The following is a 17,212-nucleotide window of genomic DNA, read 5'->3' as shown; positions in this document are numbered from 1 at the left end:
ATAATAAAGTATTTAGGAATAAACTTAACAAAATAAGTACAAGACTTATACACTGAAAACAGCAAAGATCATTACAAGGAATTAAAGACATAAGTAAACGAAAAACATGCTGAGTTCACTGACTGGAAGACTTAATACTAATTTAAGACAGCAATACTCTCCAAGTGAAATCCCCATAAAAAATCCAAAAGATTGTTTTTGCAGAAAATGACAAACTAATTCTAAAATTCATATGTAAACACAAAGACCCCAAAATAAACAAAACAACTTGGAAAAAGAAAAACAAAGCTGGGAAACTAATATTATCTAATTTTGAGGCCCACTGTATAAATCTACAAAGCTATAAAACTTTGCTAGCTATAGAAAATCTTTGTGGGAAAAGTCTCTCAATATGATGTCCAAAGCACAATCAAAAAATAAAAAATGAAGTCCAAACTGCACTTCATCAACATTTTAAAAGTATGCTATTTAAAATACACCGGTAAAAGAGTGAAAAGATAAGGCACAGACAAGAGAAAAATCTTTGCAAAGCATCTACCTAATAAAAGAGTAACATGCTAATTGACAGTACCTTTGCAATGCCCACCAGCCAATCAGGAGTGAGTATGCAAATTAACCCAACAAAGATGGTGGGTTGATTTGCATATGCAGGCATCAAGCAGCCAGGGACGGGGTGGGACGCAGGCGTTCTGCACCACCCCAGCTGCTCGGGGCCTCTGGGCAGTGTGGGAAGGCAGAAAGGCGGCTCTGGGCTGGAGTGGAAAGGCTGCTCCGGCCAGAACGAAGGTGGTGCCGGCAGCCAGGGGAACAAAGTTCCATTCGTGCACAAATCTTCATTCGTGCATCGGGCCACTAGTATTTAATAAAGGACTTGTATCCTGAACATGTAAGAACTCTCAAAATTAATAATAACCTAATTTTAAAAAATGACCAAATGGCAATTAAGCACATTGTTACTCATTAGAGAAAGCTATTAAAACCAAAAGTAGATACCACTCCATACACCTATTAGAATAGCTAAACTTAAGAAGACAAACCATAAGAAGTGCTAATGAGGATGTGGAGCGACGGGAACCCTCCCACAAGACTGGTTAGAAGAGAAAATGATACAATTACTGTGAAGACAGTTCGGCAGGTTTTTTTTAAAGTTAACCATCCACCTACCAAATGACGCTACCATTCCACTCTTATGGATTCATCCAAAAGAAAGAACATGTCCATACAAAGACTGGGACATGATATTCATGGCTTTATTTGTAAGAGCCAAAACTCAAAACAACCCAAATGTCCATCAACAGGTAAATAAACAAAGTGTGATAAATCCATACAATGGAATACTATTCAGCAAAGAAAATTGAATAAATTATTGATCCATGATACAACATGGATGAATCACAAAATAATTATGCTGAGTGACAACCCCCCCAAAAAAATGTTTACTGTATGATTCCTTTTACATAAAGTTCTAGCAAATGAAAAGTAATGTATAGGGACAAAAAAGTGGGTCAGTGATAGCCGGGAGAGGGGATGGAGTGTAATGAAGAGAAGCAGTAGGGAGGGAATTATAAAGGGGCCAGGGAAGACAGCTAGGATTTACTCATATGCTTATTATCTTGAATGTAATGATGGTTTCATGGGCATATACATCTATCAAAACTTAACAAATTCTACTCTCTTTAAATATGCACAATTTATTGTGGGTCATGTATAACTCAATGAAGTAAAAAAAAAAAAAAAAAAAGCGCAGTACTTACTTTTAACCATATACAAGTATCAACCAGTTTTATTACTCACCTCCGACCGGTGTGCCTGGTCAGTCTCACCATCAGCTGGCGTGCCTCTTCCGCGCTCGACTGAGTGTTCTTAACAAATGAAACTGGCTTCTCAAGGCCATGTTTCTCCAGAAGCTCGGACACGCTGGAAGGAAAGAAGACTTTTCAATTCTGGCTACCAAAGTCTGAGCATCTTAAATATGTAAGTTAGGTATTTCCTGTTAAAAACAACAACAACACATAGAACAACCCAATTTTATATATTACATTAATTCTCAGCAAAAAAAAAACAACAAACAGACAAACTAGTAATTATATATCAAATCGTTTTTCCCCTACTGACTTTTACTGCAATATGCTTGGAAGAAGTAACAAACACACCAAAAAGCATAACATATCTTTCTCTCCAAATCCTTTAATACACGTTTCCTGTACTCTAAAAGCACCGAGTCAATAAAATAAGCCAAATTTATCATTTCAATACCCAGCTTTAACTCTTAACAATCCTACTGAGTATTTTGTTATAGGCAAGGCTGCTAAAAAAGCAATAAGCAAAGAATTTCATAGCTGGAAAGCCACAGAAATATCGTAAGACTCAATCTCCCTCCAGAATCCATTCTATAAAAATACAAATTATGTCACGAACTTTCTTGGTCTCATATGAATCTTCCTGAGATATTCCATTCCATGACTATCAGCACAACAGACACCGGGACTACCTCGCCAGGCCTCACACACGTGAATTAACCACCACTGGGCTCACAGAGAGACGGTTAGCATTCAATCACTTTCCCCAAAGACAGGCTTCATGGGTCATGTCACCTGCCACATCAAAACATTGACCACCTGTTAATGGCTCTGAGTTGGAACAGGGCTAAAAAGGTTCCGTTTTAAAAGTCAGCAATTAAGGTCAACAGTGAAAGGCCTGGTATCACCCAGAACCTCCAGGGTGGTACTGCTCCCTGGAGGGACGGAGAGCGTAAGTGGCTGTGAGGACCACCCACAGCTACAACCAGCAGCAGAGGGTGAAATACACTGTTTATTTCACCGCACATCTCTGAGGCAGTTCCTCTGTTTCATTAGGAGACAAAGGCAACCATGAAGATTTGTAAGGAGTGAATCTATACTGACTTAACCCAGTGAACTCAAAATACCTGTACACTGAAGTCCTTTAATTTGAATGAAAATAATTTCTAATTCACAGATTCCAAATTATTATACTTTGCTATACATATTACCACAATAAATCAATGTTATTATGTTATTACCTATGATTTCTATAATTACATATTGGAAGAACAACGTTTATCATTCCTAAAATGTTATTTTTAATACAAATAGTTAAAAATTATACACAAGCATAATTACATATTTATATAAAAATAAATACTAATAAACGATATTAGACTTCCTAAATGGAAAATTGGGAAATTCCAGTCTCCAAAAGAGACAATTTGATTTTTCATTGTGACAGTAAAGTAATATTACTACAGTTACATAAAGGTACTAGTGTAGTTTGCTATATCTGGATATTCAATCAAATGTATCGTCCCAAAAAGAGAAATTAGGAGTATAATGAACACTGTTTACTGATAAATGCAATAATTAGTGCAGGAACTAATATTTTTTTGTGTACCTACAGTGTGCAAAGTACTTTAAATGCTTAATCTAATGTTAATTCCATAACCTCATGAGTTCAACATCAGAGATACAAAACCCCAGGCTCAGAGATCACACAACCGGTAAATGGCAACACCTCAATTTGAACACAAGTCTACCAGTCTTCAAAGCCCATGATCTTATTACTCCAGCAGTTTGTGAAATAAGCTATGGTATATTTGTTTGAAGTTAATTCACTCACAAGAGTCAAACATACGTAGGTTCAAACTGGAAATGACTGCTAGGCGTATTTAAAGTGACATTTCTAGTCACTTTAAATCTTAATCAGCACAGAGCCACAGGCTGTCACTGTTCTCACCTGAGAATTTGCTCCAGCTGGTCTACCATGTCATGAAGAGTGGTGGTTACATCTGTCTTAGGGCTAAAGGATTAAGAAATAAATTACAATTAAATTCCAGTAGTAGCTCTTTAAATAAAGTTCAAAACTCACTTGACTGAAAAAAAAAAAAAAAAAAAGACATGCTGTTTCCTGAACTTAATACGTCACAAGTTTCCACAGTCCAGGTGAAATTCCAGGCCTATCTCCTGAACTCGTTCAGCATCTTTCATGCCTCAAGAGACTAAGATAAAACATAACTGAGAAGAACGAAATTCTCTATTATACATTAGCAAGACATGGGCAATTATTTTCTAAAGAACTCTGAGTTCAGTTCTACCAAAAGACACATGCAAAGAAAGAATTATAAATCAACTAGAGGCCCGGTGCATGAAATTCGTGAACAAGGAGGGGGGGTGTTTCCCTCAGCCCAGCCTGCACCCTCTCCAATTTGAGACCCCTCGAGGGATGTCCGACTGCCCATTTAGGCCTGATCCCGGTAGGACATCCCTCTCACAATCCAGGACTGCTGGCTCCCAACTGCTCGCCTGCCTGCCTTTCTGATTGCCCCTAACCGCTTCTGCCTGCCAGCCTGATCACCCCCTAACCACTCCCCTGCCAGCCTGATTGATGACTAACTGCTCCCCTGCCAGCCTGATTGCCCTTAACTGCCCTCCCCTGCGAGCCTGGTCACCCCTAACTGCCCTCCTCTGCAGGCCTGGTCCCCCCCCCCAATTGCTCTCTCCTGCAGGCCTGGGTCCCCCCCAACTGCCCTTCCCTGCAGGCCCGGTCACCTCCAACTCCCCTCCTCTGCCAGCCTGGTCACCCCTAACTGCCCTGCCCTGCTGGCCATCTTGTGGAGGCCATCTTGTGTCCACATGGGGGCAGCCATCTTTGACCACATGGGGACAGCCATCTTGTGTGTTTGGAGTGATGGTCAATTTGCATATTACTCTTTTATTAGGTAGGATTGTCTTTTTTCTTTTAAGAAGGTAAGGAGGAAACTGTCATTTATTTCTGTCCTTTTAACCAATAAAGCAGATAAGAAAGTGGCCCTGCATGATGGCTTTCTCCCGGCTTGTCTACACCACCTGTGACACCCTGGGAAGTTTCCATCCAGAACCTAAGTTCTTGGTCCTTCTTCGTATCATCACTCCCTCTGCCTCCACTTCAATATGAAGGAACCAGGGGGAAGCAGAGCCATCAATAAAAGCAAACCCCTTGTGAGGAAGCACGTGGAGAGGGGACTAGGAGAAACATTATCAGGAAAAAGTCACACACTAATGCAAATGTGCCAGTAGGGTAGCCTTCGCATGGCACAAGCACGTACAAGTGAAGGCAGCGATTTGGCAGAAAAGTTTAGCAACTGCTGTAAAAGTCCTCTTCCATCCTCTACAGCTCTGTGTCCCAACCACGGAGGGAACGCTGGCGACAGAGCCGCCGCCACCCTGACCCAGCTGGATTCCTGCAAGATTGGCGGGTTCTCTTAACAAAGAGACCAAGTAAAATTCTTTGTCTGGACTTGGCCAATTAAAAATGACCTAACTTGAACACTAACGCCTCACTATTTTTGAAACCATCAATCTGTCCTGATTCTAAATCTACTTGGCAGTTATTTAGTGCAGTTTACAAAGATTATACTATCTTTTTGAACCAAATTTTAAGACTTGGACTAGAGTGATAAATTAGGGCATGTTACACTTAAAGTCTTTCCAAAAAAAAAAAAAGATCATTTGTCACATTTGTCAGATCTAACCTCCGTTAACTTCCAGGAATAATATTTTTTAAATTATCAGTTAATAGCTTTGTAATAAACATTTGTCATTGATTTGCAAGAATACAGTTCTTCCTTTGTGAACTGACATGCACAAACACAATGACAAAAGGTTCCTTCAGCCAGATGAAGTATGCTGCCAAGGTAAGATGCACAAAAGTTTAATTAAATTTAGTAAGTGATTATTTGTTCCCTAAATAAATAAAAAATTAAGTAAATAGTTTACTATTTGGTAAGTAACAACCACTGCACCACCAAGAAAAGAAAACCAATCACTGGGAGAATATAAATTGACTAAGTGGGCACATGGAACAAATAGAATCACGGAAAATATTCTGAAGCCCTGTATTTTAATAGTGAGCTAATGTACAATTACAAGCTATTTTAAACGTTAAAATTGTGAAATACAATCGTTAAGAAAGAAATGTAACAAAAGAGCATCAAGTTTTTTTGTGTGTTTACAAAAGAAAAAAAATCTGTTAGATCAGAAATCATTCAACTGAAGCCCAAATAGCTTTCAGCCTCATACCCAGAAGAGGCATTTTTAGCCTATCTACTCTTTGAAACAAATATACTAACTCCCTGACTGTCGTGTCTACAATTTAAAAAGTCATTTTAATATCATCATCCTATTGGCATGCAGGAGCCAGCCAATCAATGATTCTCTCTTCTTATCGAAGTTTCTGTCTCTCCCTCTTCCTTCCTCTCTGAAATCAATAAAAATACATTTAAACAAATAATAATATCCTCGTCCTATATTATCTCCTGTTAGACAAATTACTGTTTAAAAATTAATAGATAAGCTTATGCTTATTTGATCTTACTGAAAAAAAGTCAAATACATTTATTTTTTGAAGATATACGTGTCAGGTGGAAGTCAATGCTTTTACCCAGTTGACACAGGGGCAACAAAGGAGGCCTCAAGCTGGCAGAGGCAAAGTCAAGAAGAACAGTAGTGCTTGCTTTTATAAGTCAGTGTCTCAAGGCTGGGAAAGGTGAGGCAGCCACGGTGCTCATCTGTCACACGTCTTCCAAAATCCTGCCGTTTCCTGCTTCCTACATGATTTTAGTGAAAACTCTGAAGGGGGTTATGTCCCTTTGGACTCCCTGGCTTATGAACAGTAGCACCCCACCCCACTTGTTCTTCTCCAGGACACTGACTTCTCAACGTGAAAAGGCCCGCTGACTGTGGCAGAGCTCACACTCTGTGCTTAACTTGTTCCCCTTCCCCTGCATGTTCTGTAAGCCAGAGTGCAGTTTAAAGGACTGATGAGATTCAGGGAAACAATTTTACTTCCTGTTGTTTCTCACCAGGAGGCACAGGCTGCCAGGGGTCTGACTCCAAGTGAAGGTACATTTCATAGCTTGATGAAAGGTTTATAAAGGTAAATTCCTCTTTGAAATTACACACACACAAAATTTATTCTTTAGAAAACCTTTCGCCTGAATTCAGGCATGAAACAAGTATTTCACAGTGGGTTGCAAAACTGGTGATTTCTACCATTCATTTCACACACACACATACAGGAAAAACAGCAGGGAGAAAAGAAGAGATAGAAAGAAAAAAAAGGGGGGGAGCAAAGAGAAAAAACAGAGCATGAGGAGGCCTCCGTGAATCAATATCTGATTTTGTAAATGAGGAAGCAGGACCGGGAAGTGAAGTGGTTTGGTTAAAGTCACAAAGGTTCAGAAACAGGTCCAGTGACTGCATTCCATGCCCTTCCATGTGTTGGTATTAACTTCTCCAGATGTTAAATTTATAGCACTTACTAGATTTGAAAGAGTAATTAAAGAAATGAATGTTGTCTGACTTCCAAAAAGAAAATATAAATATGATTTGCATACAACTAAATGATCCAAAGGAATGTTGTATAAATCCCACTTAAATATAAGCCCAGTTAAAAATTATGTAAATTCATTCCTCAAGAAATTAAAAACTAAACTATCATGTGATCCAGCAATTCCACTCCTGAGTATATATATGAAGGAAATGAGATCACTGTGTCAGACAGATATCTGCACCCGCATGTTCACTGCAGCATTATTTTCAACTAGTGGCCCGGTGCACGAAATTCGTGCACGGTGGCAGGGGGAGCGGGGGGACCCTCAGCCCAGCCTGCACGCTTTCCAATCTGGGACCCCTCGAAGGATGTCCTACTGCTGGTTTACAGGGATTGGGCCTAAACCGGCAGTCAGACATCCCTCTCACAATCCGGGACTGCTGGCTCCAGCCACTCACCTGCCTGCCTGATTGCCCCTAACCACTCTGCCTGCCAGCCTGCTCGCCCCCCAACTGCCCCCGCCGCTGGCCTGTTTGCCCCCAAATGCCCCCCTGCCAGCCTGATCACCCCCAACTGTCCCCCGTGCCAGCCTGCTCACCCCCAACTTCCCTCCCTGCTGGCCTGCTCACTCCAAACTGCCCCCCCCCGTCCTGATCACCTCCAACTGACCCCCACTGACGGCCTGCTCACCCCCAACTGGCCCCACTGCTGGTCTGCTTACCCCCAACGGCCCCACCCCCCACCAGCCTGATCACCCACAACTGCCGTCCTATCCTGGCCAGATCACCCACCAGTGACCCAAGCTCCCAGCCCCTCCTTTTTTTTTTTTTTTCAGTGCCTCCTTGAGCGGAGGCCAGGGCCAGCCAGGGTGGGCGGGACGCTTGGCTTCCTCTATCGCCGGGGGCAACCCAAGCCTCCTGCTCACTCCAGCTCCGTGGCCGCTGCCATTTTTGTTGGGATTTATTTATCTTCTATAATTGAAACTTTGTAGCCTTGAGCGGAAGCCAGGGCCAGCCAGGGCAGTCGGGAAGCTTGGCTCCCTCCATCGCCGGGACAACCCAAGCCTCCTGCATGCTCCAGCTCCATGGCCGCCACCATCTTGGTTGGGTTAATTTGCATACTCACTCCTGATTGGCTGGTGGGCGTGGTTTGTGGGCATAGCAGAAGTACGATCAATTTGCATGTTTCTCTTTTATTAGTGTAGATAGCCAAGACATAGAAACAACCTAAGTGTCCATCAACGGATGAATGGATAAAGCAAATGTGAGATATATGTGTGTGTGTGTGTGTGACACATACATAGTGACTTCCCATATATATAATGTGTGTGTGTGTGTGTGTGTGTGTGTGTCTGAGATATATATCACAATGGAGTATTATTCATCCATTAAAAAAAAAAGAAAATCCTGCCACTTACAGCATAGATGGGCCTTGAGGATATTATGCTGAGTGAAATAAGCCAAACAAATACTGTATGACATCACTTACATGTAGAATTAAAAAACAACAACACTAAACTCACAGAAAAAAGATCAGATTTGTGGTTACCATAGGCAGGAAATGGAACATGGGGTAATTATATGAAGGTGGTCAAAAAATGGGAATTTCCAGTTATATGACAAATAAGTACTCCTACCAATGTAATGTGCATGACAATTACAGTCAATACTGCTGTACGTTTAAATTTCTCAGAGGGTAAATCCTAAAAGATCTCATCACAAGAAAAAGGAACATTTGTTTTTCTTTCCTTTTTTTGTATCTATATGATGTAATGAACGTTAACTTATTTATGGTGATCATTTTACAATATATGCAAGTCAAGTCATTATGCTGTATACCTTACAGTTATGTGGTGCTGTATGTTAACTATATCTCAGTAAGACTGAAAGAAAATAAAGTGAATTATATATATTAATGCATTCTGCTTGAAGGGATTACTATAGGCAAGAGCCAAGAACTAACAATTCATAGAAGAAATACAAATATGGAAAATGATTAATTGGAAACACAACTTAAAACAAAGACATATCATTGTCTATACACTTTTTAAAAAGTATTTCTTGTTGAGGTGGTAGTGGTGTTTTTGTTTGTGTTTTAAAGGATAATTAATTAGCAAGGGTGAGGAAATTATAGTGACTTCCATATAGTGCTAGAAAAACCAAAGTTTATCTGTAGGCAACTGATTCGCAGATCATTTCTTTTTCTTCTTTATATTATTTTATATTCCCCAAATTCTCGGCAATGAACATTCAGGAAAGCACCATTTTCATTTTAACTGTGAGAATATGGAGACACAATAAGATTGGCATAGTGTGGCTTCTCACCCATAGCCCCTCTGAGGCAGACATTCTAATATGTCATAGCAAAGGAAGAGCTGGTCACTCCGTTCACAGCTGTAGATGCAGTCCAGAGCCACTGCCATCAGTTGGTCCTGGTCGGGAATAATTTTTTGCTGCAGCTGGAGAAAATAAAGCACAATGTTCTAAATGTCAATAGATTTACAGGCACGTTTTCCACACCCCAGTGCCACTGTCAATAGAATATTAAATAGTTCAATTAATCAACTGCAGAAACAAATCTTGATATTTTTTTAGCTTACAGACTTTTGGGATCGTTAATAATTCTAAATGAAATCACATTTTAATTATAGAATCAGCTAGAAAAGATAATTTGTACCCATAAGCTTTGCATCTGCTAAAAGCAGATTCAATTTACAACCCAGTCAAGATAGAAGAGACACAGTGAATTAAAAAGGCATCTCATTAAAAACATAACCCTAAAGCCATATTTTATGTGTTTCAACTACAAAAATATATAAAATTCCTTAAGTAATATTCAGATATGTTCGATTTTTTCAAGATGCATAATATATTAGTCATTTAACTAAACAGTACTGACATTGTACCCAAAGTCGCATTGTAATGCAGAAATATTCAAATCCCAGAATATACTCCATATCTCTGCTGCAGAAAATGGCTACTCTGAGTCACTTTCTGTATAGGATACACCACTTCCCACTGCAAACCACAGGTTCCAATCTTAGATTTCTGGGACATAAAAATAACAGATTTTCTGCTTTGTTTTTCTCATCTATAAACCTGGGATATTAACAACAACTTCCTAACAGATATAGCATTGTTGTGTGCATTAAATAATACATGTAGAATGTTTATATTATTACCACCACTGAAACAAAATGGAAGTTTCCAACAATTTTCTTAAAGACCTTTTCAACAACAAAGTAAGTCTACAATCATTTCCATAATAAGATCTACTAGTTTTCAACCTTCTAGTGGAAACACCAAACAGATAGGAAAGTGATGGAGGAAAACTGCCAAACAAAGGCAATTTCTCCACAGAAAGATCACATCAGTGGATGGAGAGAAGAAACATTCAAGGTTACCTGAGAAATAAAAAATTTTTAAAGTAGTTGGGTTAAAGCATTTATATACCTTTCTTCAAGGTGTTAAGAAAAAAATATAACATTAATGTGGCATCAAAAAGTTGTCCAAGGTTTCAAAGTGCAAACTGGTGAAATAGGGACAGGCAGCCGTAATAAAAGTATTATTAAAAGTTAATTAAAATAGCTAATTTTTCCTGATCTCAGATTATCTAGTCAATAATATTGCCAAAAAACATACTTCCATCTTTATGTTTTTCTGGGTTTTCTAAATATTCTACAACTGGAGGCCTGGTGCACAAAATTCGTGCACAGGTAGGGTCCCTGGGGCCTTCCTTCCCCAGCTGCTGGCCGCTGGCTGCCAGCTGGGGCCTTCTTTTGTTCTGCGCCACCCCCTGGTGGTCAGCATACATCACTGCGAGTGATCGAACTCCCAGTCTCCTGGTCGAACTCCCAATGGGACTCTTTGCATAGTAGCCTTTTATATATATAGATAAGCATTAAGTTAGAAGTAATTTTAAAACTAAAATTGCCCACTGAATTATTTAATCAGAAAGAAGTAAAATCTTGCACCTAAGGAACTATCATATACAGTGAATTCTCAATTAAAGCAGCTCTTCCTAACCCTAGCATTCCACCAGAATCACTGGATAAATTTGTCAAATATCTATTACAGAACCCCTATTCCTCAAATTCTAATCTATTATATACCTGGGATGGTATATAATAAATTAGAAAATTAAAATATTTTAAATGCACATAGCCTGATGCACCAGTGCATTCAAAGTATACTACGGTAGTACAGAAGACACAGAACAGTATGAGAAGGAAGGATATTTCATTCCTAAATCTTCTCTATGCAGCTTCACTTTCCAAAGGAAGATCAAGCAAAGAGAAAGCCTTACAACCAGAGATGAGTGATTTAGGATGCTGTAAAAGAGAAGAAAAGTTTGAGGCACGTGAGAATGTAAAGATGACAAATGTGCTTGTATTCTAGTTCCCGATTCCACACTCCCAATTCCCTAGGAGAGGATTCTTCTTCCCTGTTCCATTAACAGCAGGCTCAGCCTGTGCTGCCTCTGGCCTGTGACATGTGAGAGGAGGCAACCTGAACCGCTCTGAGCTAAAACCTGAAGAGCCGCTGTGTGGTTCTACTTGGCCCGTTTTCCTGTGCCACCAGCTAGAGAAGGGGCTGCTCTTTCAGCCCAAGTCCTGGAATGAGTGAGACCTGGGACACAGCCGACGCCCAACAGCAGCCTGCATGGCACCTGTGAGAAATGAATACTTGCTGCTGTAAGCTACTAAGATTTTGAGCTCATTTGTTAATTCAGCGTAACTTAGCCTAAACTGTCGAATACGAAAATCATTGTTCCTGCCACATTACTAAAACTGCTCTGCATGATTCAGGGCAGATCCCAGATACGCTTTTTGTAAACAGTCAAGTATAATAAAAGCAATGTAATCAAGTCACTCAAGCAGCAAAATAAAACCCGATTTCATGCACGCATCATTCATTGCACGCATCATTCATTCATCCATCTGCCCTGCCAACATTCACCAAGCATTTGCTCTCTACAAGGCACCATGTTAGCTCCTTGTAATAAACACGTTAAGACGTAGAGAACATACACAGGAAACAAAGGGAGGGAGAGACAAGGTGTGAACACATCATTGCACGACAGCATGAGACAAGCTATTGCAAAGGCGGGAACAAGACCTGCGTACCACGGGTCAGGCCCAGAGGGTTCACCGGAGAGGGGACCTGAGAGAGCAGGACCCGGAAGCGGGGCAGGAATTGTTTAAGTGCAGGAAAGGAAGGAAGAGCCCATGAGAACACACAGAGGCCTGACAGAACGCGGCAGGGTGACGAGGGGAGAAGTTCAAAGCCGGTGGCCTAGGGCCCCCATGGAGGGAAGTGAGGCTGAGGAGGCAGACAAGAGCAGACCACAGAGAACTTCCAGGCCACCCGAGAGAGACGAATGTTTACCCTGCAGGCAACGGCAGCCCCGGGAGGCTCTCCCTAGACGGTCACGGGTCCAATGTGAGCGGTAGAAAGCTAACGCGGGAGAGAAAAGCTGAGCAACACCATTGTTCTCTCCTGTGCTGTTCACATATTTCAAAGGGCTCTATGTTTTATTCAGAAGCACATGCTAAATTGCCAAGTAAAACAACAAAAAACTGACTATATACAAAGGATTTATAAGAGTCTGGGAGGAAGAAGTATCACAAGCAAGATTACTGACAAGAATTTAGAGTCATTCTTTCTTCCTCATAAAACATTCATACGCGATCCATCCTGCTCTCACGGTGTTCCGCGGGCGTCAGCAGCCCACCCGGCTCCCAGCGCAGCTCCCCAGACGGAAAATCCGAATTCTAAGGAGTAGCTGCGTATGAGGAGATGGGAACTTTCAAACAGCCAATGAACAGATACGTTTCTGGCAGACGAGCTTCCAGAAACCAAAGATTGTGCTAACTAATAAGCAATGCTCTCCTTTTCATCCGAACTCTACTGGTTATGACCACATGCCTCGCAGGACCTCCGGTGGTAGCAAAGGCTAGCACAAGGAAGTGCCCCCCTTACGATGGAGGGTGGGCGGGGCCTGAAAGGACTTCTGCTTGAATCCCTATCTAATGCTTGAATCTCACTACAAAATCGGAGCCCCACGTAACAGGGCCACCGCCTGAGTCCCTCCCTGGAAGGGGGCCCTGCCTTCTGAGCCAGCACATCTGATCCATGGCTAAATTAGGAGATTGTTTGCTGTGGAGGAATATGCTGCCCTTGACCAAATGGCTTACCACCCAAATCTTCAACAAAGTTGTTAAGAATAATGACAAGATCTCCTTATGAGACCCCAGAGATTTCCCTAAACACCTGAAGGCCCTCAAGGGCAGGAAGCACAGGGTTAAGAACGTGACTGTGAGACTAGAATGTCTGAACCCAGGTCCCATGCCTTACGATGGGGCCTGGGCAGTTGCACAGCCTCTCTATGCCCCGATTTTCTTTTCCCGCCACATAACGTAATAAAAACAGCTGCCTCTCAGCATCGCCGTGAGGGTTAAAGGAGTTCACACTCTCACTGTGCCTGCCGACAGTCAGAGTTCAATAACTATCAACTCTTAGTCTTTTCGGTGTTGCCAGTTTCCAAAACATAACCGTCAGTAAACTCTGGAGTAAGTCAGTTAAAATAAACATACTTTGATGGAATTCCAAAACAATTTTGGACCAAACTACTGAAACATGTTTAAAGAATTAAATGATGACCATTTCCTTCTCTGGTGAAAGGGAAATTACGTGCAAAGCCTGTTATTAAGATTTAATACATAAAACCTAGCTCTTCAGAGGGAGAAGGGCAGAGACTTCTCAGATGTTGGAGCTGCTACTTACGTCTGGTTTGGAATGCTGGAATATCTTCAGGGGGAGCCTCAGGTCCCCTTTAGCGGACGTTACCAAGTACTCCTTCAGCAGCTGCTGCGCCGCGCCCGGGGCCTGCTTCTCGCAGCGGTGGAGAAACGGGACCATCCACTGGTAGGCGCCTGTCACGTACTTGTCCTCGGAACACTGGAGATGCAGTTAAAAATAAGCCCGCACTGAGTTACATGAAACACCTGCTTTTCCAGACGAACGCTCCAGAACTCCCCGATAATCACCCCGAGTCAGCAGGTGAGGCCCAGCTCATCCTAAAACAGACACTCCGGGTCGCCCTGCAGACGGGGAGGTAGGAGAACCCCTCTTCCTGGGGTTGTGGAGCTAAGAGCAGCTCCAGCCTGCAGCCTGTCCCCTCGGCACCAGTGCCCTCTGGGTCCCTCCCCCTCACCACCCCTCCCCCCGCCCTGCCCCCACCCCCACAAGCCAGCACTGAGTTAGGAGGTTCCCAGAGCGAAGGCAGGTTCTACCCCACAAGTGTGTATGTGTGGGGGGGCAGGTATAACAGTCAGAGACACCACAGACCAACAGAAAGTGTGAAACAAAGGAGCGAGAGCCAGAGGCGGGTGCACAGAGCTCCAGAAAGCAGCCACTGCAGAGCAGGCTCATCCATGAAATCCGGATTCTCTCCCGCCCTTTCCTCCTCCTTCGCTTTGTTTTGCCCCTTTACATCCGCCTTCACAAAACTCCCAATGGCACCATCATTTTACTCATTGCTACCCTCATCACTGAATCCCCTCTCCTAGCTCCCCCCGGAGATACCCCTAAATCTCTTACATATATGACCAATCAATGGCACTGGTGGACAGTCAGAAAAGAAATAATTAGGAAAAGGGAAGGTAGGGGTAGAGGGAAAGGCAAAAGGGGGATTGATAAGAGGGAGAAGGATGATGAGAGAGAGGGATGAGAGAGAAAGGGGGATGGGGAGACAGCACAGGAGAGAAAAGAGGAGTCAGGGAGAGAGGGAAGCTCTCGGGCGCTGTGACCGACCGCGCTGGCCCAGCCCATTCACACCAGGCCGCCCAAGAGCAGAGACTGCAAAGGCAGCGAGCACCTCCTCAGCCCCATCATTCTTGAGTCACAGGTCTCTCTCTACTCGGTGGGCTTGGCAGAAACCAATTCCTAACTTTAGGAATGTATTTTCTCCCCAGGATGACCCCCCAAAAAATCTAAGGAAACAGGCAAATTCTTCTAAACATATTAACCCTGAAGTCAAGATGTTTCCTTCACACACACACCCAGCCCTCTGACCTCCAGTAATTTTTTTTTTTCAGATCTTGAAATATGTAACCGTGACTTTTAACACAGTGGAGGATGAGAAACACAAATACTGTACTAGAATGAGAGCTAGTTTAGAAATACGCCTTGCTGGAAGGGGGTGGGATGGTTACCTATAGATGCGGATGAATAAAGGGCCGGCAGGATACAAAACAACTAGAATAGTGTTGGAGGCCTTCGGTAACTTACCCATCAAACTGAACACAGTTTTAGAAAGTCAAGAACCCTTCCTCAATTTACTACGTTCCCAGGCTTGGAGGACATTGCCTCTTTGGCTCTGAGACACACATTAAGCAAAGTACACAAGGAATACCTAAAATGAAAGTTAAAGTTACACCTACACTGTTCATCAGTAACCGCAGCTTTTCAATGTCTTCCATCTGCTGGAGCTCCTTCAAGGTCAGGGTTAAGTCACAGCCGGCTTCGTAGACCAGTGCTTCCAGAGTAACCAAATCATCACACAGGGCCAGCAGGCCGGGGATGTTCCGCTCCATCCCCAGTCGAACAAGGGACAATGCACAGTCAACCTACAACGGAAAGGCAGCAGCAAGTCTGAGCGTCATGGCCTTGCCGTACGTCCTCAAGTACCTGGTAAAAGCCTTCTGCATAGAAGCTAATTCTTGTAACCAATTTCCATAAAATCACGTCAGCCATTTTTAGTACAAAACTTTAGAGTTATTTATCAAATTTATCACAACCATACAGTTTCAAAAGAATCATACAGTCAGCAAGAAATTCTGAAGGTCAAGATGGTAAGATTTAATGGTCTTAAATCCATAGACCATTCTAGTTTACAGGGTAGTTTTACATGTATCTATTTAATTCTGACAACAGTCACAGGCAGGGGGGAAACATAGCCAGTTAATGATAATACCCAATTAATCTTATTTTCACCAAAACATTCTGCTCTAAAAATACTGTTTTGCTTTCATATTCCTCTTCAGTCCTCAGCCTTTCCCAGTGCCTCCCATATGGAAGGCATTCAATCAGTATTTTCTCTGCCTTAATTCAAATATGCAGAGGCCTCCTAGACAAAACGAAGAATGATTTGCCTACAGAAGCGCAGGAGACAGCAATTTGACTCCTCTCATTTGACAAGATTTACAAAATGACAGATTTTGATTGATGGCAAATTTCTAAGGTGGCCTACACCTATAGTGCCTCCTACTCCTTCCTTACTCCCACTCCTAGTGAGGACCCACTATGAGCTAAGCACCACTGTATGTGCTAGGAATATAAAGCGGAATGACAGAGGTCTCTCCTTCAAGGATCTCTCCATCTCCCAGGAAACACAACCATTAAACAATGACTGGAGTGAGGGAGGGAGGTATGTGGGCGAGTGTGATCTCAAAAAAGAGGGCACGGAGCCCAGCCCGAGAGTGTGACCAAGCCTCCCAGAGCTTTAGCAGGCGTCCTCAAACTACAGCCCACGGGCCACATGCGGCCCGCCGAGGACATTGATCCGGCCCGCCTGGTGCCGCTGCCTGTCCTGCTTAGCAGCCAACTCGGCCCGGGCCCGCAGTGCACATAGGAATTTGTTCATAGTTTTTTTTTAAACTATAGTCCGGCCCTCCAACGGTCTGAGGGACAGTGAACTGGCCCCCTATTTAAGAAGTTTGAGGACCCCTGCTTTAGAGGATCCGTGGTGTTAGCAGGTGAAGAAGGGAGAAGGGCAAGAGAGCAGCGGGAAGGCCGAGATGTGCAATCTGTTTAAAAGCACACTTAGTTCCCTACGACTGGAAAGGGGTGTGAAGTGAAGCAGGAGAAAGACGGCTGGAGATGGGGAG

At 42.6% G+C, this 17,212-nt stretch overlaps 1 protein-coding gene across 1 annotated transcript in view; it reads right to left on the bottom strand.

Moving 5' to 3' along the window:
• NBAS (NBAS subunit of NRZ tethering complex) overlaps nucleotides 1-17,212 on the bottom strand; it is a 211,088-nt gene that overhangs the window by 101,458 nt on the left and 92,418 nt on the right. Inside the window, exons 24-28 of the mRNA XM_080683646.1 lie at nucleotides 15,767-15,952; nucleotides 14,109-14,282; nucleotides 9,648-9,781; nucleotides 3,751-3,813; nucleotides 1,795-1,917 (exon numbers count right to left, since the gene is read on the bottom strand). Coding sequence (XP_080539772.1) covers nucleotides 1,795-1,917; nucleotides 3,751-3,813; nucleotides 9,648-9,781; nucleotides 14,109-14,282; nucleotides 15,767-15,952 — 680 coding nt within the window. The remainder of the gene's footprint in view (nucleotides 1-1,794; nucleotides 1,918-3,750; nucleotides 3,814-9,647; nucleotides 9,782-14,108; nucleotides 14,283-15,766; nucleotides 15,953-17,212) is intronic.

This window comes from Plecotus auritus, assembly GCF_963455305.1.
Source record: "Plecotus auritus genome assembly, chromosome: 8".
Classification (NCBI taxonomy): domain Eukaryota; kingdom Metazoa; phylum Chordata; class Mammalia; order Chiroptera; family Vespertilionidae; genus Plecotus; species Plecotus auritus.
The sequence above is the reverse complement of the archived record's forward strand: the minus strand, read 5'-3'. Positions and strand labels throughout refer to the sequence as shown.